The sequence below is a fragment of the Patella vulgata genome, chromosome 7, assembly GCF_932274485.2.
Source record: "Patella vulgata chromosome 7, xgPatVulg1.2, whole genome shotgun sequence".
Classification (NCBI taxonomy): Eukaryota; Metazoa; Mollusca; class Gastropoda; family Patellidae; genus Patella; species Patella vulgata.
In genome coordinates, this window is record NC_065885.2 from 18708532 (window position 1) to 18735140 (window position 26609).

Below are 26609 nucleotides of genomic sequence, written 5' to 3' on the forward strand. Positions count from 1 at the left end.
TTTCAGACAAAATGAAAATGTTAAAACTGACACACAAATCGCGTGCCAGAATGATTTTGAGCACCATTTGTATGAAGTGACTCGATGAACGAGGCTACGCATATCCCTTGTAGGAGAATACTACTGATATAGACGTAAATAAACAGACACCAAAGACTGACATTCAATTTGGACTCTTCGCGTATTTCGCCGAACATATAACCATATAACTAATTGAAATTACAGTAAAATCAGAAACGATTGAATGAATATAAATCAGTTTATATACATTCATGCGCCCTATTTGTGTCCATTTAATAGCCAAAGAATAGCAATTTATCTCCTTTTAAAAACGTTCCTGGGCATTTGTGTCCATTTCTAGGTGCTAAAGAATAGCGATTTAGCTCCTTTTAAAAACGTTCCTGGGCAAATGTCTCTTATCATTCAGACAAATATTTTACGAATATTAGGAGGTTGTGGGTGAACGAGACTAGGGATAACCTACAATTTCATAGGGATCAGACCACTGTCATTATTGACTGGTATTTCCCCCCCCCCCTTTCGAATGGGTCTGTCCGTCTGTCTGTCTGTCACACTTTTTGGGTGGGACACAATAACTCTCTTTCTAAGTGTGCTAGAATGTTCAAATTTGGTGTAGGTGTTTATTAGGTGAATGCCTTAATTGGTGGAGTTTGAAGAAGAGAATCTTCTGCTTAGGCGAAGAACAATTTGATTAGTTGATGGCAGTTTATGCTTTGAGACACAATAACTTTGCGTACCTAACTAACGTTCAAAAACTAAATGCTAATCAAGCTATTTTTTCTGCAGGTAGGGTGTTGTTCGGATTGGAGAACTTTTGTTTTAATTAAGTGAGAGTAATGAAACTTTGTGTATTGTTTCATTATTATTATTATTATTACATAAATTTATATAGCGCAGATTCCACTATAAAGTGTTCGAATGCGCTTAACAATAATGGTATAAAATCATACAAAAAGAAATAAAATCATTTAAAAAAAAACTATAATGGATAAAATTATTCAAAAATAAATTGTTTATAAAAATTATGGAACCTCTATAAAATTATAAAACATAGATAAATTATGTAAAAGCTTGTACAAATAGGTGAGTTTTAAGAAGTGATTTAAAAGTCGGTAAGGTGTGACACCTGCGTATATTAATCGGAAGTCCATTCCAGAGCAGTGGGGCTTGGTACGAGAATGATCTTTCTCCATATGTCGATAGTCTCGCAGTTCGACGTTTAAGGAGATAGTCACTTGATGAACGTAGACTTCGTGATGGTGAGTACCATTCTACTAGTTCACACAAATACGCAGGTGCCATTCCATTTAAACATTTAAAAGTTAAGAGTAAAATCTTAAAACGGATTCTATAAATAATTGGCAGCCAGTGTAAGGTGTACAAAATGGGTGTAACATGTTCATTCAGTTTTGTTCTGGTAACCAGTCTAGCAGCTGAATTCTGGACATTTTGTAGTTTATGCAATAGGCGACAAGGAAGACCAACTAAAAGAGAGTTAAGATTACATCAATACTATTCACTGAGTTCGATAATATGCATATTCTGCTCAGTGTAAGCAGCTAGAAATGGTTCCACTACCGATGCCTTCCGTCTTACTCCAGTTTAGTGCAACAATATTACTGTAGCCAGGTAAGCAGCGTGATCAGTATGTATGATTGGTCGAGACTTTAGAGCTCGATAAACGTTGATTGTAATTGAGTTGAGAGAAGTGAAAGTGGGTATAGTTTCATTCTATCAATACCTTGACTAATTTAAGGGACGATAACACTCTTAAATTGCTGGCTTGACAGTTCCAGAAAATAAATAATAGCCTTATTCTAAGTATTAGATGTTTAAATGTCCTACCTGTTGTTTAAATTATCCATTACATCCTATTTTACTTGTCCAGAGGGTTCCAAAATATTTTTAAATCCAAGTCACATTTGAAAAGGTTTACGTTAGGCTTTTCAAATCATATTTAGTTGAATTTTTCCAATTTTTTAAATTAGGTGTGTTAAGATGAAATTTGTATCATCAATTAATTGGAATATTGTAAAATAGTACAATTTGTTAACCTGATTAAAGATTGGGACTATTATTCAGTTACAACAAGAGTGGTATTGAGCCTTTAAAGTTTGCATGATGATGAACATTTTCTGCTTATGCTAGCTAAAGACTTTAATTTGATTGGTCGAGACTTTGGAATACAATAACTCCCTTTCTAATTGAGTTAGCATGTTTAAACTTGGTGTAGGTGTCTATTAGGTGATGCACATTTTCCTCTAAAGCAGAGATAAAGCAATTTGATTGTTTAATACATGTTCTTTGGAACATAACAACCAGGGGCGCATAAAGAGCAAGATAGGCAAATGGGCTGATTTTTTGCATTCCATTTAAAGTAATAAAAATATTAGTAAAAAAACAACAAAAGTCTATTTATTTTGGGATTTCAGCGTGGAACATCAGCCTCGCTGTGTTGGCTTGTTTTTATTGCGTTGCTGATTAAATTTGTACAATGGAGGACAATTTTCTCAAAATTCTACAGATCTGTATATGCACAACGATCACGATATATAAAATAAATAAAAGATTCTACTCTCGGGTAAAAGTATAGAAATATGAGGTTTTTAGAAAGAAAAAACTAATTTCATCTTAGTTAGCGCTTTCACCCACTACGGCGTACGGGGATCATCAGGCATATAATAATATACCGCTTTTTCAGATGATATTTCCTTACGATTGACTTTGCTGAATTAAATCACTCCATCTCTCTTTGATATAAATTAAAATTGAAAATCCCAGTATGCGATTTTATAAAGCGCAAAAACATTTTATCGGTTTAATCCAGTACGTACTTCTTACCCACATCACGTATAAGAGTAAACGAAGCGATCTAAGATAATAATGTGTGTATTGTACTCTAGCTTCAAGTAGACTTTAAGTCGATCTATATTTAACAATAAGAGTTAAACAATATTGATCATGGGACAATAAGTATGTATTTACTAATTCCGAGATAAACAAGTGGGAATAATACCCTGTATTACACGCTTAGATTAACGCTAGAACGAGGCAACTTAGGTAACCTAGCGACGTTGTCATCACGTGATAGCAAGTGTCCCCTGTGACAGTGTATTGAGCGTATAACGGTAGTTTCATTGTTATATATTAGTAGATATAGAAAGTTTTATTAGGTAGATAATAATAATGTTGATGGTAAGTAAGTCTATATACACTAGTAGTTTATTATTATGGTTTTGATTGAAGTTTATTAAACATGCTGTATAGAATAAACAAGTCTATTATACCCAACAATACATAATTCAACCCAAGGTTTAACGCATAAAATACGTCATGCTAATACCAAACTTTAAAGTCTTGCTGTTGATAATAATTTTAAAAAATATTGTTAAAATAAAATTGGAGAAAATTTAAAAATATTGTTAAAATAAAATAGGAGAAATACAAATGTAAATCCAAATTAATATCAAAATCACTAGGAAATGGATGAGATATTGTTATTTGGGACATTTTATAATTTTCAAAGCTATGAAAAATATTTTTATTAAATGTCTTCAGTTAATTTTCATGTAATAAAGTCATGCACTGTAAAAGTATGGCAAAATGTTGTTAGTCAGAAAGGGGAATTAATATGGGTAAAAGATAAATTATTTATTTATTTATTTATTTATTTATTCTAAGAACCATGAGATACCTTCATGATAATGAAAAATACCCAAAAGTACAAAATGATTGATTTATAATATGTCATGAATAATCTGCTTTTTAAGGATAACCCATGATAACCAGAAAATAAAAAGCTATATAGACTATACATATTTAACTCAATCTGTTGAAAATAAACAACATAATACAATGTCTGGTTGATTAAATCAAATGAATCATGGAAGCCTAAAAAGTTTGAATTTGAAGAAGAATGGCTGAAAATGCCACTTTCAGAATTAAAATTCTCTATCTTTGCATTGCTCTTGAAACTTCAGAAAATAAAAAAAATGAATGTAAATGTATCTCAGTTATAAACCTTGATACAGTGTTATTTATTTATTAAACCCTGATCAATTCCTTGTTGAATTTATACATTGTATTTAACAAAGAAAATGATATCTTCCCTTTATAAGAGCCCAATCTTCATGAATTGGTTTTAGGAACAAATAATACTTTATCGAGAAAAGCTGATAGATTATCCGGATATTGGTGTTAAAATATTGATTGACATCATATCCGTAAATTAACGAGAAAATTTATAGATTTATGGATTAGTAATCAGTTATTACCATGGTTTGACATAAATTGTTATAAACACAGGTATTGTTATACATGTTTTATAATAGATTCTTTTCCAATTATGAACAGATTAATATCCTATAACAGATTGTAATTCATTGTAGGGGGTGGTAGTAGGAGAGCAAAAGTTGAAAATATATTCTTGGCATGTACTCTTCTAGAGACTTTATAACAAATTGTAATTAATTGGGGGATCACGTGGCTAAGTGGGTAAGACGCTAGCTCACTAGCCTGGAGGTCGGGTGTTCGATCCCTGCACGCCGAGAAAGTTCATCCAGATTTTCCGGCGTGGTTCTCCCTTGTCAGTGATACAGGACGGAGGGGCTGACAAGGAAAGCAGTTTAGTCGTTCGGATGGGACGAAAAACCGAGGTCCCGTCTACACATTGGCGTGCACGTAAAAGATCCCTTGGCAGTTGGAATTTGATATAAAAGTAGGCTGTAGTGCCGCTGTCCGGGCAAAATTTCCCTCATAGCACACTGTATGGCGTATGCCCGTCTTCATTAGCCCAGGTTAGGAGCAGAACAGTAGGGCGTTAAACTCCATTTCATTTCATTTCATTTGTAATTAATTGTAGGGGGTGCTGGTGTTAGGAGACCAAAAGTTAAATATATATCCTTGGGGTGTACTCTTCTAGATTGATTTTTTTTAACAACCCAATAGTTGATTGCGCTATAATTATTTGATATGGGATTCTATTCCTTATTTAGTTACATATTATTAGTATGAATATGAATCTTTTATACAAGGTTTTATAGTTTTCTTATTTTATTGTTCATCTTCCTTTACTTATTAAATTGGTTAATGCAGAAAAGTAGCAGAAGGACATTAAATGCCACTTCATTCCAGTTTGGTAATTTAATTAGATAGTTTTCTAAGACCATAAAACCCTATGAAATTAAGATCTTAAAACCTTATGAAATAAAGAGCACAAAAACTTATGAAATAACGACCATAGAAACTTATGAAATAAAGACCATAAAAACGTATAAAATAAAGACCCTTTGAAATAAAGACTATACAAACTTATGACATAATGATCTTATGAAATAGAGACCATAAAACATTGTGAAATAAAGACCATATGAAACCTTATGAAATAAAACATAAAACATTGTGAAATAAAGACCATATAAAACCTTATGAAATAAAGACCTTAAAAACTTGTGAAATAAAGACCATAAAAACTTGTGGAATAAAGACCATAAAAACTTGTGAAATAAATACCACAAAACCGTATAAAATAATGACCCTTTGAAATGAAGACCATAAAAATGTATGAAATAAATCTTTAAAATAAAAAACCCAGTTGGGTGGAGTAGGCCTACTTTTAACAACACTTGAGTAACTTTCTTTTTAACTGAAACCAGTCTTTAGTCAGTTATTTTATTATAATAAACATGTTATAATTAAAGCCTATATGTAGTGTATGTGTTTACACATGTTGCACCATAGGTTATACCCAGTTGATTAAAAAGAAATAAAGAATATTATATAAAAGACATAGAACTTTATAAGTAGGTACCGGGATATTACCTGTTAAATCTATTGTCAATACATTTAGTATATATATAGAATTATGTAAATAGACAGTCAATCAGTTTCTATTCATATTGATAAATTTTAATCTAGTCAACTGGGGTTTCTTTTAAAAAAAAACTTATTACTGAATTTATTTGATTTAAAATAAGACGTATTATTCACCAAGAAAATAAATGTTATTGAAATGAAAAGAAATGGGTTTTAGCGTCTTACTTTCGTACAATGACCTTGGTTAATGAATCAACACCATACCTAATGGCTAGATAAATGTATTTAATTTTATATAGTATCCAGTGTTGTATGTATGATTTTTGAGAAAGGATGGCCACAAAATATTTTAAAGTGGGACAGAGGAAGGGAGGCCAGCATTATTTTGGTTAATTAATTCAGTTATATTTGCGTGTCTGGTAACAAATATGGGGTAATATTAGAAACTATAGTTAACCTCTAGATAACCCACACATTCACTCTACCTATTCAAAAGCCAAGCCAATGAAGGTTTTTAACCAGCTGATAATAACATAATAATAATATCTCTAATGTCTGCAGGGATAACATGTATGTGTGTTAAACTGTTCAGATGAACAAACTAATTTATATCCTGTGTGTACGAACAGGGCTGGATTAAGCATGTATGGGACCACTGGCAGAAAATGTCACTAGGGCGCATGCATCAACAGTGAAAATGGGGCATATTCTGGTCGTTGTCTGTCCCACCCACACAAAATGCAATTTGCATGTCAGTATGCCCCCTGTTTGCCTTAATGTAGCTGTGACATATTTATTTATGGTACAAATAATTATTCTTAGAACTAATTTGGGTCCCTGACAGCAGCCCAGTCCCCCCCCCCCCCCCCCCCTGTTTAATCCAGTCCTGCAAGTGGAATGCAGTCACTGCTATAACAAGATTCTCTACCAGAACATGACGTGTATTTATTTATGGTAATATGGATGTCCCTTTAATATTTGGTCCCCTGGCTGCATCCCAGTCGGTGCCCACATTAATCCAGCCCTTCAAGTGAAGGAACGTGGCTAAGTGGGTAAGACGCTGGCTCGCTAGTCTGGTGGTCGGGTGTTCGATCCCTGCATTGGTTGAGAAAGTTCATCCTGATTTTCCGGCGTGGTTTCCCCTTGTCAGTGATGTAGGACGGAGGGCCTGACAAGGACAGCTGTCTAGTCGTTCGGATGGGACGAAAAACCGAGGTACCGTGTACACATTGGAGTGCACGTAAAAGATCCCTTGGCAGTTGGAAGTCGATATAAGAGTAGGCCGTAGCACCGCTGCCCGGGCAAAATTTCCCTCATAGCACACTGCATGGCGTATGCCCGTCTTCATTAGTCCAGTTTAGGAGCAGAACAGTAGGACGTTAAACCCCATTTCATTTCATTTCATTTCAAGTGAAGGAAATAAGTTGCTGCCATGACAAAATTCCACCTGTGACTGGGTAAATTTACTTGAACAGTTTGACAATGGTACAACCCCACCAAAACATTCCTATCTGTTTATTTTCATATTAGACCAGTTGACATCAGAGGTTGTGCTAGAGTAGAAATGCAGATGCTGTGATCCAATGTGCATAAAGTTCTGTACAGTTTAGTAGAGTTGTGTTGTAAATTGTTGATTTACGTGCGTGTAAGTCATTGGTGTGCTTTGTGAAACATGACCCTGACCTCAATTCATTATCACAAAATGTATATCTTGAAGGCTTTAGAAACTGTCTGATACCAGTTTTTATACGCCCACATTTTCATGTGGACGTATATTGTCATTGCCCCTGTCTGTCGGGACATCTGTCTATCCACAATTTGTTTGTGGACACTCTACAGGTCACAATTTGTATTCGATTTTGATGAAACTTAAAATATAGGTTTATCTTCCAACGATCTCGGTTCCTTTTGATATTGGCATATATCGGATTATAACTGCATGGATTATGGTCCCTGATTGTACGAAAAATCACGTTTTTAGCTTGTGGACACTTTAGGGGTCACAATTTTGATCCGATCTTGATGAGACTTGAAATGCATGTTTATATAACTTCCTGAATTATGGCCCTTGATTGTAAGAAAAATCACGTTTTTAGCTTGTGGTCCCTCTAGAGGTCACAATTTTTATCCGATTGAAAAAAACGTTTGAATATATCACCGTTACACCCTAATCATGGCTGAGTTTGCATTTCGTGAAAATGGGACCAATACTGTCGGATAAAATTGCCGCCCTTCGTATGCAAATAGTGTAAATATGTGGTATATCAAGGTTGCAGAACCTCTAGAAGTCACGATTTTGATCTGAAATATATCTTTATAACCCAAAGATCTTGGTTCCTGTCGATATTCGCGCATATCAGATCGTAACTGCCTGAATTATGGCCCTTGATTGTCAAAAAAATCACTTTTTGTTTAGCTTAAGTTCTCTATCCATCTCTTACAAATTGTGGGCGTATCTTGCCTGGCAGCCGCTGGTTTCAAATATTACCTGACCTCGCGATAACCTGGTCTAGGCAGAGTATGCAGCTCATCTGAGTGGCAGACTGATTGTCTTAGCCAATATTTGTTAATTAATCAAATCCTTTCTCTCTTTCAGGTGTTAGTAATCACATCATAAAGAATCAAAATGACATCTTTGCCAAAAATAACTCCAGCCAGCACACCTGTACCGGTACCTTTGACAAGGAGTAGAACATGTTCTCTCCCTCAACCAATCAGTCGATCTCACACATCAGTATCTATTTATGGTCCCTACCCTCCAGCAAATCTGTCCAATCAGTGGGATTATATTCAAACTCCTGCGAGGATTAATCCAATTGGTCCCCTGTTGCCACGGAAACGTATTAATGACAGCTGGGAAACGATTCCGCAACATTACCACAATGATTGTAGACGTATTTTAATGCAGCAACGTGAACATGAACGATATCATTCGGCCTGGTCAAAAGCCTTTTATGGAAATCCTGCTGAAAGAGAATCATACAAGTAAGTTTAAATTATATCAGTTTTCAAATTCCAATGAAGCCACTCAAAATTTGAATGTAGTTTTGCTTGTGCTCTTGCACTCCATATCAGTGGGGAATTTGATACAGAGAGGATGTACAGATCCCTCTTGTTCTAGGACTACTTGCTGAAAATGAAGGACTGGATGATCAGGTTTTGATGTCAAGACCTAAACTGGTACCCGAGTGAATCCTATTATGGGGGCATGACAATTAGATATCATCTGTAATTTGGAATGTGAATATTCCTTGTTGAATCATTCTTTGTTGATAGATTTTTTCTTTGACTACAATTTCCCCTGTACACATGCTGACAAAACTGCAATCAAGCTTTGTGCCAGCAGGCATTAAAATGTCAAACTGTTATGTGTGACAGAGCCCTCGTCATGTACAGAGACAGTGTTAAGGAGTTTGGTCGATATAGAGCATTTTTACTTTAATTACCTCTGTAAGAATGTCTGTTAAATTTTTACTTGTATTTTCAGCAAACATTTCCGAGAAGTATTAAAACAACAGATGACAGATCAAGATTTGTGGAAACGGCGCCATCTGGTGGAAAAAGTACAGGAAAGTGAACGAGCTGTAGAGTATGATCGACAATGTTTACAAAAAGATTCTGAAGATCAAAGTAATAAATTCAGTTATTTAAAAAGATTCCGAGACGACAACAAAATGGTACGTAGACATTGTAATTTTAAAAGTATTATAATGATTTCATACTGAGCTTACCGTTACAATTATAAGAGAGAGAGATAGAAATGGGGTTTAACGTCCACTGACACAAACTAGGTCATTTTGGGACTAACATATGGTTTAATTTTACTTCAATAATTCGCTTGTGTGAAGGGGTCTTTAGCAGTGGGAGGAAACAGGAGGACCCGGAGAAAACCCACGATGTTGGACAGGCGACCCTACTCCTTGTCGTGTACAACCGGGGATTTGAAACCACACCAGTCGACTCAATGACAGACTTTATGATACGGCGCGCGCACACTAACCATTCAGCCATCCAACCCCGCTACAATTATAAGAAGTGCTGAATGCTATATATGGTTAAAAAGGCCTTTGATTTTTGCAAGAAATTAACAAGCAACAAAAAATGTTTGATCAGAGGGTAATGTTTGATCAAGAGCTAAACATGAAAAAGTTTATAACTAAAACATGCCGTGCTGTGCTGTAAACTTTCATCTTTATAACACTGGGAAAATCAGACTGTAAAAGCCAAAATGTTAGTGCAATTCCTTCCTTTACCAGATTTCTGTCTTGGTGCTAAATCCACTCAAACTTATCCAAAATAAAGCAGCGAGAATCATAACCAGAACAAAGTCAACACATAACCCCGGTCCTCAAGGATTTACACAGGCTTTCAGTTGTTTTTAAAATATCTGTTTTAACTTACACCTGTCTCCACTGTGATTTTGCTCCAGGTTACCTAAAACTAAAAAAAACTTCTTACCAATTACTGCCCTTCTCGCAATTAAAGATTAAAGATTTACTAATGGTACCCTCATCAAAGTAAAATCGTACTGATCGTGCTTACTAGTTCGCTGCTCCCATTGTTGGTAACTCTTTACCACAAAGTGTAAAAAACATTGACAATATAAAATCATTTAAAAGGAACTTAAAAACAGAACTATTCTGACAGTCATTCTGTTAATGATTTAACGACGCTGTAATTTGCCCCAATGAGCAGTCTTTTGGTTGGAATTCCAGCACTAAATAAGATGATTATTATTATACCCACAAATATGTCTCATTTTATCCAGGACTGTAACAATCTCAGAGCAACGAGGGGGCGGGAAGTGTTCTCAGGGGTGCTTTGAAATTGACAGACACTGTATATCTAGGAGTTTTTTATGGTTGACAATTTTTTCACAGGGGGGGGGGCGAAACTTTTTGCCCCTCCACTCCCCCCTAGTTACAGGGCTGATTTTATCTGACCAAAAATTTGGCAAAAGGTAATTTCTTATACATACTAAAATGTCAGTTAATAATTTTACTTTATTTTCAGTTGATGGAGAAGCAGTGGGATTTATTAAAACAGAAACGTACGGTGGAAAATTTATATGATCGCGAAATAATGAGATATAATCCAATCAACTGGAGCTGTACATTAAAATAAGGAGCTCATATATCTGTACAGGGACAGCAATATAACGGCAACGTCTACAGATTAAATCTGCATTATAGTGTGTTCCCAATACTACATAGAAGAGCCTCACAACAATTTTGTTGGTATTTGTACCAACACCTGCCTTATACTGAAACCACGTTTGTTGTGCAAATATGTCTATCATATTGGAAGTCCCAGTGTTGTAACAAGACTTTTCATTGGATGTTAACAGACGCTGAAGGCTTTCAAGCCATTAATGTAAAAATGAACTTAATCAAACTGTGCATTATATTATATACAATATTTAGTTATTTATTAAATGTGGATGTGCATGATATCTTTTCAGAGTTGCATTTTGTATTCTTTTGGGACAAGGACAATGAAAAAATGCTTGTTCACTTTTGTATATGTTTTTTTCGTGAATGTAACAAGCATTTAAAACTTTTTATTCCAAACCTGTGATTAACTTTGTCAGTATTATCATATCACAGTAAAATAACCAAATATATTTCAAATAGAAAAACTAACTGAATTTAGACCTTCACAATACAAAAAGCTATTGGATTTTGTTGATCTAACGTGTTATTCGTTTCATAACAGAAACTCACAATCAATTATATCTACAGACGTAAAATTTTGAACAACACTAGATTGTCATCTCACAAAACAAATCAATACGTTGAGAATTTATTTTTGGCCAAGATCAAAAAGGAATAAGCATGAATTAAGAATCAAAATGTTTGATTTTTTTCATAGGAAATGACATGGAATAATTTACAGGAACAATGGAAATTTAATTATTAAAACTATTAGAAGCCTAATGTAACTTCTCATTTTAAAACTGGGACACAAAATAAAATCAAAATATTTGTTTATTTATTTAAATATATGTACCTGATGGTTTTATTTTTTTCTAGAAATATTTGTTTGTTTATTTAAATATTATCTTCTCAATTAAAGATTTTTAAAGTTTGTTAATAAAGTAATATTTTGTAATTTGTTGATGTTCGTAGTGTTTCAAACAGGAGAGACAATGTTAACAATAAGACCCAGATTAATTATGACCACCCATAGGCCATCCATGTCACCCATAGGTCATCCATGCCACCTATAAATCATTTAGAGTTCACAGGGAATGCTTGCAGGATGATGTAAAAAATATATGAAATGGGGTTTAATGTCCTGTTGATCTGCATCAACTGGGCAAATGAAGACGGGCATATGTCATGCATTGTGCTACAAGGGAAATTTTCCCTGAACAGCAGTTTTTCCACTTACACCTAGTCAAATTCCAACTGTCAAGGGATCTTTTAGGTGCGCGCTAACATGTATGTGGTATATCGGTTAATCCCATCCGAATGACTAGACACTGTTACTTACCCAGCTCTTTGTCCTGCACCTCTGACAAGGGGATATCACGGTAAAAAATCTGGAGGAATGGTCTTGGTCAACAGTATGATCTAACACTACTGGATGATTTAAGTGATGATACTGCACGTGGATAATGAATGTGTAATAAAGAAAGATTAATTACTAAAAATGGCAAACAAAGAAAACAATTTATTTCAAAAATAAAATAAATTACATTAGTTTTACATTATGGTTTATGTTAGTGTGGCAAGAATCAATTCATCTTAATACCCTCATAGTCAGTGTATATATGTATATCACATTGACTCAAACATCAGACACTCCCAAATATCAGAGAAAATAATAGATGTATTTATAGAAATGGTTACATCCTTATATAAAATATATTCACATACTAAGTTATGTGAGTACTGTAATCATTCATCTATAAACTAAATAATTCAGTGTTCGAGTAGTCAATACATTATGTAAGATTTAGGTATAAATCTCTAACAACTACCATTGGCTCAACAATGTCTGGCTGGTGGATCTCTTCAACAGTGATATTTTCTTATTAGACTGATTTATTGACTTGAAAAGAGTCACACCTTCCATGCTCAGTACTGACATGACTGTTGATTTATGGTGGTTGAATATCTAGTTGTATATCAAATATTTACCCAATAGACCTTCAGTGAATTGTTTTAATTCACAATACATATTACATGTACTAGAACTACACCCTTATTCAATTAATTAAAGGGGCATTATGGAAGATTAGATAAAGAGATGGCAGTCAAATTGCTCCACTCTGAACCAAGATATTTCAATTTTACCCATAGCCTCAATCATCATTACTAAAGTTTGTACAATAAAAAAACATAGTCTCGATTATCCATTTTTGGATTAAATCATCAATGAGCGTTGAGCAGTAATTCGGATTCAAATGCAGTAAAAATCCAACACATAAGATGGCATCGAGAGTTGATAAAAGGTCTTTTCATGTTCATAAACGTCTAATATATAACATTTTAGGCCCAAAGAAAGACCTGCAATAGGCAGATTCAGCTCTTGCATAATGTATGTTTAAATATAAACAAATGTATAAAATACAAAGCAAAATCAAAACAATTGTTAGTGCAACTCACAATGATGAAGGCTTTCTCTCAAGCAAATCAAATGATATACAGTTTCAACCTGTTTGACGATTTCAGAATAACTCAATTGTAAATTTTTATCAAGACGAATTTGATTTCATTGATGAAGAATTCAGATAAATGTATGAGACATGCCATTTGTAAGTTTATACAGAGGTCAAATGTGTGCATAAATTGTGATCAAAACCGAAAGTGTGATCAAAAACATTAAATAGTGGGACAACTAACTTATACTGCATGGATGGGAGGGAGTTTGTAGGAATGTAACAATTATTAAATAAACAAATTAAATATATGTAATTAACTGGGTTAAAATCTAAAACCAATAATTTCATAATTTAAATGCATTACTAATCATAAAATCTACAAATAATTTAAAATTATCAAACATACATTGTCAAAACATTAACACAGAATTTATAAACTTAGATCAATATGTTACCATCAGTTAATCTATATAACAATAACAACCATATATCAATTTATTAAAGCATCTATCAGCTAGCTATCTGTATTACAAAAAAACTAAAATATTTAAAGCATTAAAATGTTATGTTTCAATACAAAACTTCTACTATAGGTCCATACAGCAATCTGATTAAATTCAGATAACTACTTTCATTTTGATTTATCTGACAATGTTTAAAGTTGGCATTCACATCATATGAAATTTTTGACATATCAAACTGACTACCATACATTAGTATACAGGGCTGCATATTGTGATGAATTATGGGAAAGCTTATATGAGGAAGATTCTGATTGATTAAATAGGGTAATAATTATTTGGATTACTATTGTCTGATATAAATGTCATGATGATAGAAAGTTGGTTCATTACAATGTACTGTCAAAAAAGAGAACCACCCAAACAAAATGGAATTGTAATCTAAATTTAGTTAGATTGGTGTTCAGTGAAAATATTATAAAAAAAACCATCTTATATTGTTATTAAAGCTAGGACTGGAAGCAGTTGCACACTTAGTAGAAGCTCTTTCTTCTTGACCTCCAAGGAATATTTTTTAAAGCAGTTCAAGAAACGTTTTATCATTATTTTAGTAATAATTAACTATAATTTATTGTTGCATATCTAACAAAAGAACTGCCAAGTATTAGAATTTTTAAAAAATAGACAAATGTATGTAATAATATTTCATCAAAAATAAACAAACATACAAAATATGATTCAGACCAAAATTAAAAACTATTAATAAACCTGAATGATCAAGCCTAATATTATTCATGAAGTTCAAGAGATCAAGTAAAACATCAGCTTTCTACTTACTTCATTAATACTTTCAGGGTTAAGATGATAATCTTTTTAAATATATGTTAATATTCAATTTTTGTTCTGATCAACAGACAATCAACATTTGATGGAATATTATATCATTATATCATAAAAGGTTTCGGTGAAGGTTTAATAAAAGCTATATAAATTAAAGCCGAGATATATTTTGTCAGTGACATCACCTTGATGGAAACAGACAATAAACAAAGCCTATTTAACACTCAGTTTAATAATGATAATGTAAGGATATACCTTACAGGAGGTTTGACTTCATTAACATTTCACATCAGCTGGTGACTATAAAAATTCTGTATAAATTTTTTTTTGAGGATTGTACAATCACGCATATTTTGGCATGGAATAGCATTCATTGATTTTTGGATGGAAACATTCTACAAGCAGCCATATACATGTATACAAAGAAAATATACAAAGATAATTTACACTAAGAATAATAATTTCTATTCTAGTTTGATGAGGTGGGAGAAACATTCTACAAGCAACAATATATACAAAGATAATTTACACTAAGAATAATAATTTCTATTATAGCCTGATGAGGTGGGTCGAGATCGCCGTAATTTTGAGACAAGTAAGGGTAATAAAGCTATTCCTAATAAGGTAAAACCTAACATAGGTCGATACCGAATCCAGCCAATGGCTATGACTGTTATAGAAAGACTAACTGATAATGCTGTATTCATGGCACCAACTCCCATAGCAACCAGATCTCGTACTATTGGTATCCAATCAACTACAAGTAAAAAATAGTTACAATTTTAATGCAAAGATAGTTAAAAGCACAGACATCTTTAATTTAAATGAAAATAAAAAGCTGAATTTGGGTGATCTATTAAAGATACATTATGGGAGATTCGGTAACGAGTTGGCAGTTCTCACTATAATAGTTAAAAACTAGATAATGTAAAGGCAATTTGGTGAAAATTTCATTCAAATTGATCCACTATGAACCGAGAAATTCCCATAAGCCTCGGTCATCATTACTAAAGTCAGTACGATAAACAGCATAGTCTCGATTATCCATTTAATTGAGAAGGAAAGTTATGCAGTAAATCGGCTTACAATCCACTAAAGATCGCAGGCTAGCACTGCCATCTAGAGTTGATTATGGCCTGGATAGGTTAATTAATGTCTAATTAATAATTCAGATAACATTTCAGGCCTAAAGAAAGACCTGAAATAGGCAGATTTAGCTCTTGCATAATGTATGTTTAATGATTTTATTCACCCTGATGTAATGTAAACATATATATCCAGTATCTGGCAACAATTTCTGATCACCACTGTACAAAGTTCTATAGTGATGGTCATATTCACATATATGGTTCATAGGGTTATAAGGAAGACCAGGTCTCATATTGGAGTGGGGTTTAACAAATCATTTACACTCAATATTAGGTCATTCCTAGTTTAACATGGGTATCTTTTATTTCTATGCAATGTGAGGGGCAGAAAGATTCCATAATTCTCATTCATTATTCATTACTTACCTAATGTTGTTACAATACTTGTTAAACATCCGAAACCTACAAACATAATCAACCATCCTCCAAATCTTATAGCCCATGTCATCATACTATTCTGTACATGTTCACGTTCAAATATCTCCTATAAAATTATATAGCTAATAAATTCAAATGTACAACAGATATTGTTAGCTATGTGAACTCCTCAAATAAGAAATGTTATCAGATGTTCTATAAAACTAAAAAAATGAAATGGGGTTTAACGTCCTACTGTTCTGCTCCAAACTGGACTAATGAAGACGGCCATATGTCATACAGTGTGCTATGAGGGAAATTTTGCCCAGACAGCGGCACTACGGCCTACTCTTATATCGAATTCCAACTGTCAAGGGATCTTTTATGTGCACGCCAATGTGTACAAGGGACCTCAGTTTTCCGTCCCATCCGAACGACTAGACAGCTGTCCTTGTCAGGCCCTCCGTCCTGCATCACTGATAACTGACAAGGGAGAACCACGCTGGAAAATCTGGATGAACTTTCTCGGCCAATGCAGGGATCGTACACCCGACCTCCAGGCTAGCGAACCAGCGTCTTACCCACTTGGCCACCGTTATCCTGCCTCGTGTGAATACCATAGTTGAACACAAATTGTTGTGTATCAGGCATGTATACACTAACTCATGTGAACACTGTCACTAGCCAAATGGAGTGGCAGATTGCACTCTCATTTCAGATGCATATATGGTTCAAATAATTTCTTTTACAATTAGGAACAGACTTCCTTGTTTATATTAGAATATTTTGACTATGAAATTTTAACTATATACCTTTGCAGTTAAAACACCAGGATATAATATTTCTAAATCATCTCCAGCCTCGGTTTCATATTTGGTTAGATGTGTACCTGACTGTCTTGCTATTACACTCACCTGAAGATTTCAATTATCAGACATTTAAATATATTTCACTTCCAGTTTGATTGCTTAAGTCAGAATCTTACTGACCCCCCCCCCCCCCAATTAATCTCAAATCTTAGTTTACAAGGGAAAATCCAGGATTTGGAGAAGGGCAGAATAAGAATTAATCTGGATTGGTCTATAAGTAAATTTCGGAATACACCTGTTCCCTTCATCAGCTTTGATTACAAGGATTTAGATGATTTTCTTGTTCAAAATGAACAGAAACTTGGCCACAAGTATCAAATTAACTATAAAAAATAGCCATTGATAGAAAAGATAAAAATATTTCTCTTCTTATTTCAATAAATCCCTTGCAAATATTTCCAATTTTCAGCTTTTTGTTGAACAGAGAACACTTGAAGTTAAAGTACCTGGTCTGTGATACCAAGCATAGACATTCCACTGATACCAGCATATTCCCACATCAATCTTATATCACCAACCTATTCAAATAAAATAATAGCCACACTCAATCAAAATCTTTCCAAGAGTATTCCTATTCAGATCCACCCAAGGCTACTCATGTATTCAAATCCATCCAAGTATATGTGCATTCAAATCCATCCAAGAGTATTTGTATTCAAATCTATCCTGGGGCATTTGCATTCAATCCATCAATTTGAACTTAAAAAGGCATTAGCAATTTGAAACTATATCCTTATTTAACATGTGCTTCTGGAAATAGTCAGGACAATAATATGTGTATTATTATAATTACAATAAAATATGAACTCAGGTAAAGTTTTACCAGAACAAAAATGCCAAAAGAAGAGTCATACCTTAGGTTGTTGAGGATTAAAACTATTATATACATATCCCATATATATTTTCAAACCAGAATTTTGTGGTAAATTGACCAATTCATTACTCAATGGTTTAAATACATTTATATAACTTATCAGTTCTGAAACAAAGCAAGAAAATATACAACTAAATATTCAAGGACGTGACTACAACATTGATTTGGGATTCTAAAAGCAAAATCATAATAAACTATAACACATACTTATGGAAAACATCTACTAATATATTTGGACAACATTTCGAAAAGTATTCACCCAATGTTATCAAGCTAACACGTCTCCTAAATATATTGAAGCTGTTTTCCATAAGTGTGTGTTCTATCCAGTTACTAAATGCCTCTAAAAAATGAACAAAATCCTGTTTTAGAGGGATCCTTATATATACTTGATAAACATGTGCTTCACAATAATCTCAGTCGGTTAATCACAAAGTCTACAGGACGTGTAATTCTCTTAAATGTTCTCACAACCATTGATCATTAGATCAAGACATAAGAAGCACTCCTTATGTCACTCCAAGAGATTGTCTGCCTTTTTAGGGATACCCTCACAGTTTTGTCTTGTGCTCTCCCATTGGAATGTTTTTCAGGGAAACCAGTATTTTTCTAGTAAGATTGGGTATTTTTACTTTGCATATATACAAATATTGCCATACTTTTATTGGAAATATCCTTGTGGAAATGTGCATCTTTTACTTACTTTCTGAAAGATGATAATTTCCAACCTGTACTGGATTGGCAATAAATATGTTAGATTTTACATGCATGGTTCTGAAAGTAGAAGCAACTCATTAATATATATCATAGCAACTAGCTAGTGATACCATTAAAATCTAAAATTAAGTTATGCCTACATATAAAATCTCCATGGGACCAAGATGACTTATTCATCTACAATATCTCTGACAATGTCTGTGACAGGTGTTCCTTATGCCCAGGCTTTGTTTATATACGTTGTGTGATAATTTGTTCTTGGCAAAGTCTGTGATAGGTGCTTTAAGTCTACGCTTGGTCAACTACTATATCTTGAAAGGTTTATAAGATATGCTTCGTTAACAATATCCTCCCTTAACTTCATTTCACAAGGGATAACATTGTTTTGTTTTTTTTAACTTTCTGCAACCCAAAATACTATTCAATTTAAACTATAAAAAGTCCTAACGTATCTCCAACTTACTTGGGGTTTTCGTGTCCAATCGAACTATCAAATGATGCACTTGATATTAGTTCTTCTTTCCATTCCAAAGCTGAAATAAAATAGTTTAATATATAACAAAGTCACCAAAGAGCTTCACACAAGTATAAATTTGGGGAGCTGTGGTGACTCAGCGAATAAGATGCTTGCTCGCTAACCATGAGATCTCAGGTTTGCTCCCGGTGTTGACCCATAAACTTCCTCAGGATGTTCCAGCATGGTTTCCCCTGATCAGTGGTAAGGGAATAAGGGTCTGACAAGAAACAGTGTCTAGTCATTTGCCTGGGACGAGAAAAAGAAAACACGTCCTGTGTACACATTTGTGTGCACGTAAAAGAACCCTTGACAGTTACAACTCAAAATGTCCAGGCCAAATTTCCACCATACACACTTCACAAGCCCGGTCGTGCAGAAAAGCATGATGTTCAAGATGGCTTCCCAGAAAAGTATTTATCGGGTGGAATTATTTCCAATAAAAGTATGGTAATTTTGGTATATATGGAAAGTAGAGATATCCAATCTTACTTGAAAAATACTGGATTCCCCGAAAAACACTCATGAAGCATATACAGGACAAAAATGTAAGGGTTCCCCTAATCAACAGCCTGACAATTAGGAATTTCTGCACGCGTGATGTCAAAGGTCACACGCGAACATTGAGTGTTTGATGTACAAGTTGATAAACTTTATGAAGAGTTAGACGTCCAACACTTTCTGAGATAAAACTGACAGAAAAAGACGCGGGTAGTGGATAATCCGAGAATTTAATTAGGATTCGATATTTGTAATAAATAGTAAGCGATTAAAGACAACATCGTCTTATGTATGCAATGAATGCTCCTCTGACTTCCAAGAGAGGTAAGTCACGTGACGTAAACATGACCTGGTTTGATCGAATTTTTATAGCAGGACATTCCTTCACAATTACAATGTTTGAGAAGGATTTGAAGCAAAATTATGACAAATTAATTAGTTTGAATATGTTTTTAGTCCATATATACCATTAAATCACCCAGTTTGTACGCGGAACCCATCTTTAAACCCCATTAATTTCATTACTAGTAGTAATCATTTATTTAATATTGAGATGATTTATGGTTGACTTACAATAAGAATAACTTGTCTCTACTTTCACTTCAGAACCTACATTATACTCCCTGTAAAATATAAATACAAATTGGGTTGTCACACAAATTGATAATCATAAAAATAATTCTCCAGTTATAAATGAAAGTAGATGTAGGATTGATTACTTTGAACAGAATATAATTTATAATCTGTTAATTTACTAACCTGACTTGTTTTTCCTCTACCCACTGTAACATCTCTGCTCTTCTCTTTAACTTTACAACATGAACAGTTACACCATAATCACTATCAGTTACAGCCTAAAGTTATATAATAAACAACATGAATAGTTACACCAGAATTACCACTGTTACAGCCTAGTTATATAATAAACAAAATGAATAATTACACTATAACAACCATCAGTTAGAAACTGGTCATGGAAAATAGTATAATTTTTTTAGTGCATTTATCTTAGGAGTTTGAAACCAACACAATACAGCAGTCATTGTGAGACTAACATATGGTAATTTTATTCTGATAGTCATGTGGGCAATTCGAGCAGTGAATTTGACCTAGACAACAGTATATCCTTTGCTCTTCTTCGAATTGTAACTACCAGAGATCTGTTATATGCACTAAGAATTTGCATACACAACCATTTTTTTTTTAATTTCATTCAGTGAAATTGAGCAGGACTGGAATAATCATTAAGAAAAATAAACATGTGCTTAGGGCATCATATCAATGGGGGCACCTCAGAATGTCTACTGTGTTAAATGCAAAATTTAAAATATTTAACTTAAAAATTAATTATGAACTTTCAATTAATTTTTCAATGTTTTTTTTTCTTTTCATACCATTACCTGTTTTGTCGCAATTAATAATGACATGTATAAAATCCCAGAAAAACTCAATCATGTGCTTGGCGGTTGTTTGTGGTTTATTGTTGTTTATATTTTGAATTACATATATATCAGGGCACCAAAATCTTTTAAGTGCTTACAGCCGCTGTGGATCTTAATCCAGCAGTGGGATTGATGAACATGCTTAGCTTATGTAAAACCACTAGTTTACCATTCAAATGATAGACTTGTTTTTCCGTCCAATGCCAAGATTTACACTGGAGATACCAACATTCTGTAACAATTTGACTATGGCAGCCCCTACCTGTTAAAAAGCAATGAATCTCACCTTTTCTGTAAATAAAGGTCCTGACAAATGAACCAGCTTTCCATTATTAGCCTCAAAAGCTACATCTGTAGTTGATAAAGGTATTATGACACTTAAACCTTCATCTAAAGATTGGGCCCTCTGTACGGCTCTACCCTATAATAATAAGAAGAATAAGACATTTTGTGCAAAAAAAATTTATAACTTCTGGATAAAACTATAGTTGTTCATCATTTCTACATTTGTTCTATATTTTCTAACTCTTATAGGTCTCATTTCTACTGATTTCCAAATCAAAATTTTTATAAACTCAACCAACCAACCAAGATAGTTTATGCATAATTGATATTTCAAATCGAGTGATAGAAAACTCCTCATCATCTCAGACTGTAGTAATATACATCGTCGGCCAGATGTGTAAATCGCAAATTCTCAAAAAATCTCACCACATCCATCGTGGGACGCATATCCTCTCCTGCTGCAGATTTTATTAACCGGTGATCGTCAAAACTTGTCTCTGACCTACATTATTGTAATTCTTTTCTGTTGCTAGGACTCAAGTAGTGTTTTTATTTTTATCAGCAGGTAAGACGTTTGTCCACCAGGAACAAGAGTACAACAGTTCGTTTCTACATTTTATATCGAAGCAGGTTACACAATAGTCTACATGCGCCCCTTGTTGCATATATACAACATATCTCTGGTTGGTAAGTGCAGAAACTCAAATTGACAACACATTTTTTCCTAATATTCATTGCAACCCTTATAACCCAGTGTTGCATAGCTGCAACATACATTGTTTCCATCTATCAGTCACTATGTATACTAGGCCTCTCAATATGGCGGCCCCCACGTGAAGTCACGCTGTGTCACTGCCTCATCTTTGGACCCTTAATGTACAAATACCAGGTGAATGCTGAACTTGTCATATATCTTATTCTTATAGGTACATATGAGGGCGTAACTACAATACTAAATTGTTCCGCATTTCATAGAATTATTTTTACTTTAGAATCGTTTTTAATGTTGTTGCACATATGCAACATTGGGGTTTAGTGAAGGCAAAATAGGGGGAAATAACTCTTTTATGGGATATCCAAAATGGAATGATTGAATTTAGTTATTGGCATATTTTGTTTATTTCACAGGGGGGTTGGATGGCCGAATGGTTAGCGTGTGTGTGCTGTATCATACAGCCTCTCGTTGAGTCAACTGGCGTGGTTTCGAAACCCTGGTTGTACGTGACAAGGAGTAGGGTCGCCTGTCTAACCTCATGGGTTTTCTCCGGGTCCTCCGGTTTCCTCCCACTGCTAAAGACCCCTACGCGCAAGCGAATTATTGAAATAAAATTAAACCATATGTTAGTCCCGAAATGACCTAGTTTGAGTCGAGTGGACGCGAATTATTGAAATAGAATTAAAAACCATATGTTAGTCCTGAAATGACCTAGTTTGTGTTGACTGGACTTTAAACCCCATTTATCTCTATCTCTATCATTCAATTTTCAACTTTCTATTAAAGAATATTATTTCATATCAATTTTGTTTTCTTGATTTGGGGGTTTCCCCATGTTATACCTCGTCTGAATTGTACCCTCAATAAACAGCTGTTGCAAATATGCAACATTGCCAAATATTGTTAAAAATGGTGGCCCATCAAAAAATTATGTATAAGGTGTTTAGTTGATGCCCCCGGTCTTAAAACCCACCATGTAATATTTTTTTCCCGTGACCATTCTATGTTTGGGCTCTACAGGGTTAAAATTAAAATGTCTTTCTCTCCACCCCATCAACTTGCAGAATGAGCTTACGGATGCAACCCCTACTGACCCATAATGGTGTCGCTTGAACCTCAACGATATCTCCCTATGAATCTACATGGTATCGGCTCTCTAAGTCTACCCCCAGAGCACATGTTCTGCTCGTTATATATGCCCAGATCTCAGCTATTAATTATTCAATTGGTCAAATCCATACAATTAATTATGTGATTAGTTACTTAAACCTAATGATGTATTTACATGTAGTAACTTTACCCGCACACGTGTCAGATGTGATATCCTGTTTTTCACCCAGAATTGAAACAAATTAACTGTGTTTATCATATTATAGCTCATTTTATGTATCAACTTATCAATCATTTCAGTTGAGATATGCCTTGTCCATGAATATGGAACCAATAACCGGTCAAGGGCATAATATTATTACAATGCTCATATTCACCTAATGTAATTATTCACATAGCTAACATAAATCACCCAATTCTACAAGACTTGCACAAAAATTGAGGTGGTGTTCCATGAACAAACTTAAATATAGCTATAAATAGCTAATTATAGGAGTCCAGATATGGGTAAATATTACTATACAAGTATACCTCATTCCAAAATAGTAAACCAGTTCCTGCTGCCAATAAAACTAAACCTGCTACAAATGCAACAAGACTGGACTTTATTCTTTCACAAAATGACGCGTTCCTTCGATAAGATACACGTGTATGACTGTAGCCACTGCCTTGGTTATTGTGCATGCCAGGATCATCTGGATACTTTAAGAGATAGAAGAAAAAAAATTAAAAGATGTTCATTTGATGAAAATACTTTTCAACACATGATGTACCTTATATAAGCTAGAACTAGAAAATATAAATACTTAAAATAGGTTACATCGAGGGGGGAGGGTGTGTGTGTACAGTGTACAGTGTGGCAGATCACCCTTGCCACAATATACTGAACACAATACAGATTATGTACATTGGCTGATTGGGGAAAACATGTCATTATATCCACGTATCATAGAGAGTAACATCCGGCTTTATATTTCAAGAGATAACAGAACAGGTGCAGGTCGCTATTGCACTTTCGTACCACGGGAACTGGTAGAGGTACGAAAGTGCAATAGCGCCCAGGTGCAGCACAATTGTTAAATCTCAATAAAACATTTTATTATTATTATTATGAACTTCATATTTATTAAAATGACAATTCCGGATGGAACAAAACATTTTAGATGATACTTGCCTGCTGTCTATACATTGCTGATGCGCACCCGTAATGTCCAATACATAAATTTGTAAATCGTAGAATATCTAACACCTATTCGTAATAATCACAAGCACGATTCTCTGAATCTACTGTGCATTAAAGTTGTAAACAAAACATGTTACAGGGCAATGTGACAGTGGCCAATTCCTGTCACGTGGCGTGGATAAGGGAAATTCCCTTCATGAATCAACTTCCGGTAAGCCGTGCTAAATCAAAAGTGGAAAAGAATCGAAAGTAGACGTTTTTTTTATGAACTATTTAATCAAATTACAACCGTTGTTTAATATAAATATACTTTTATCGCCTAGGTACTCTTCTTCATTTTCCGCCTTCCAACCACCCTACATTGAATTTACCCATAATAGTTTCTTGGTAAATATGCTAGCAGCTTTATATGCACGTAAAAGAATAGTTACTTTAGTAACGAAAATATGAGAGCCCTACCTGCTCTGTTATGTAGGGCTCTCATATTTTCGTTACTAAAGTAACTAGTAAAAGAACAGAATCCTTCAATTTGAAATAGCGCGTATGTTCGTTTTCCATAGCCCGGTTGGTGCAGAAAAATCGGAGGGTAAATCCCATTTCAGGAGAGGGGTTTATAAAGGCTTTGCCTGTTCCCCAATCCCCTCAGTTTCTGAATAAATATTGTTTATTTTAAAAAAATCCCATTTCATTTCCTATAGCTCATTATCTTCTATAATACTCAAAGTTCTGACCCAAGAACCGTCTAAATCATTTTAGTCTAAACTGTGTTAAGGGTAGGGACTTCAAGTTAGCGTTATATGCTGAATAAGAGTTCTTAACTCTTTTTGTAACTATTCAATTATGCATACCGTAATATGCAACTGCATATGGGGTTTAACGTCCACTTGACACAAACCAGGTCATTTCGGGACTAACATATTGTTCAATTATATTTCATTAATTTGCTTGCACGTAGGGGTCATTAGCAGTGGGAGGAAACCGCAGGACCCAGAGAAAACCTATGAGGTTGGACACACATTTTTGGATGGGTTGGACTAACAGTCTATAATTTTAATCTTCTTGCTTGTTGTGGTTCCCCTCCCATCAATTCTCGATTCAATGACAGTGGGTGATGGATCTTGTGTGTGTTATGTAACATCCCAGTGATCTTCAGTTCGATCAAAGGTTATAAATATTAGAAAACAAGTGAGTTCCCTCCAACCAATAAGAGTATGTACATACATCCCCGTGTATTAGTCTTGAAAGACCTAGTTTGTATTGATTGGTACTATCAACACAGAACTTTAGTCATAGACTCAGTTTCTCCAACCTTAATAAACTCTGCTTGGATTACAAAGTATTTTGTTTGCAGCTCTACTAAAAGCGATTTGGGATGGAAAAGAGATCCCTTAGCATTTTTAGACTACCTGAAATGGGTCTTAATTAGTAGGCTTCTCCTTGAACTTTGAGTCATGTGAATAGCTGTGGCAACCCCAACAACCCGTCTTACAATATGAAGCACTATTCCCATATCTTGTGAAGCCCATGGACGAGGAATAGTAGCTTGGGTTGTACAGTATCAAATATATCACATTATTTTTTCAAGGAATAGTCTAGTCAAATTTTTATATGCACAAAGTTCTAAGGGGTAAGCCACAACCCCCAATCTGATGAAAATATAGATCAATATTTCGCTTCATTTCGTTTTTTTTTTTTTAATACTTTCGATGACCTACACTACATGAAGATCTGACCAGTTGTAGTGGAAGGTCGCGTCAGCTTTTTATCTGATGACGTCGGGCATTTGATTAACTAATCAGAGCTGCTATTTCTAGTGGGTTACCCACAGTTCCGTGCAAGTCACGCAAAAAACTTGTAATAGACCCTTTCACTGGCTAATCTCTCATATCATCCATAAGGCGGGTTATATAACAGCTCTTCCAGATCCTAGTGTAGTGAAGACAAGTAAAACGAAATTGTGAACTATAAAACAAACGAAACAAATGAAATGAAATGGGGTTTAACGTCCTACTGTTCTGCTCCTAAACTGGGCTAATGAAGACGGGAATACGCCATACAGTGTGCTATGAGGGAAATTTTGCCCGGGCAGCGGCACTAGTCTACTCTTATATCGAATTCCAACTGCCAAGGGATCTTTTACGTGCACGCC

At 34.4% G+C, this 26609-nt stretch overlaps 2 protein-coding genes across 2 annotated transcripts; one reads left to right on the forward strand and one right to left on the reverse strand.

Moving 5' to 3' along the window:
- The first annotated feature begins 2857 nt into the window (after window positions 1-2857).
- LOC126828244 (uncharacterized) lies at window positions 2858-11843 on the forward strand. The gene is made up of 4 exons (XM_050557908.2): window positions 2858-3216; window positions 8432-8820; window positions 9323-9512; window positions 10849-11843. Exons 2-4 carry the CDS (start codon window positions 8462-8464, stop codon window positions 10957-10959), a joined length of 660 nt encoding a protein of 219 aa, XP_050413865.1. The 5' UTR covers window positions 2858-3216; window positions 8432-8461; the 3' UTR covers window positions 10960-11843.
- Window positions 11844-12488: 645 nt separating this feature from the next.
- LOC126828241 (transmembrane protein 43) lies at window positions 12489-24617 on the reverse strand. Its single transcript, XM_050557903.2, has 12 exons — window positions 24452-24617; window positions 23809-23979; window positions 21454-21588; window positions 20485-20579; window positions 20299-20348; window positions 19174-19243; window positions 18697-18767; window positions 17974-18098; window positions 17566-17637; window positions 17063-17164; window positions 16260-16377; window positions 12489-15502 (listed from the first exon to the last, which is right to left on the reverse strand). The coding sequence occupies exons 1-12, from the start codon at window positions 24464-24466 to the stop codon at window positions 15276-15278; spliced, it is 1251 nt and encodes a 416-aa protein (XP_050413860.2). The 5' UTR covers window positions 24467-24617; the 3' UTR covers window positions 12489-15275.
- Between the last annotated feature and the right edge of the window lie 1992 nt (window positions 24618-26609).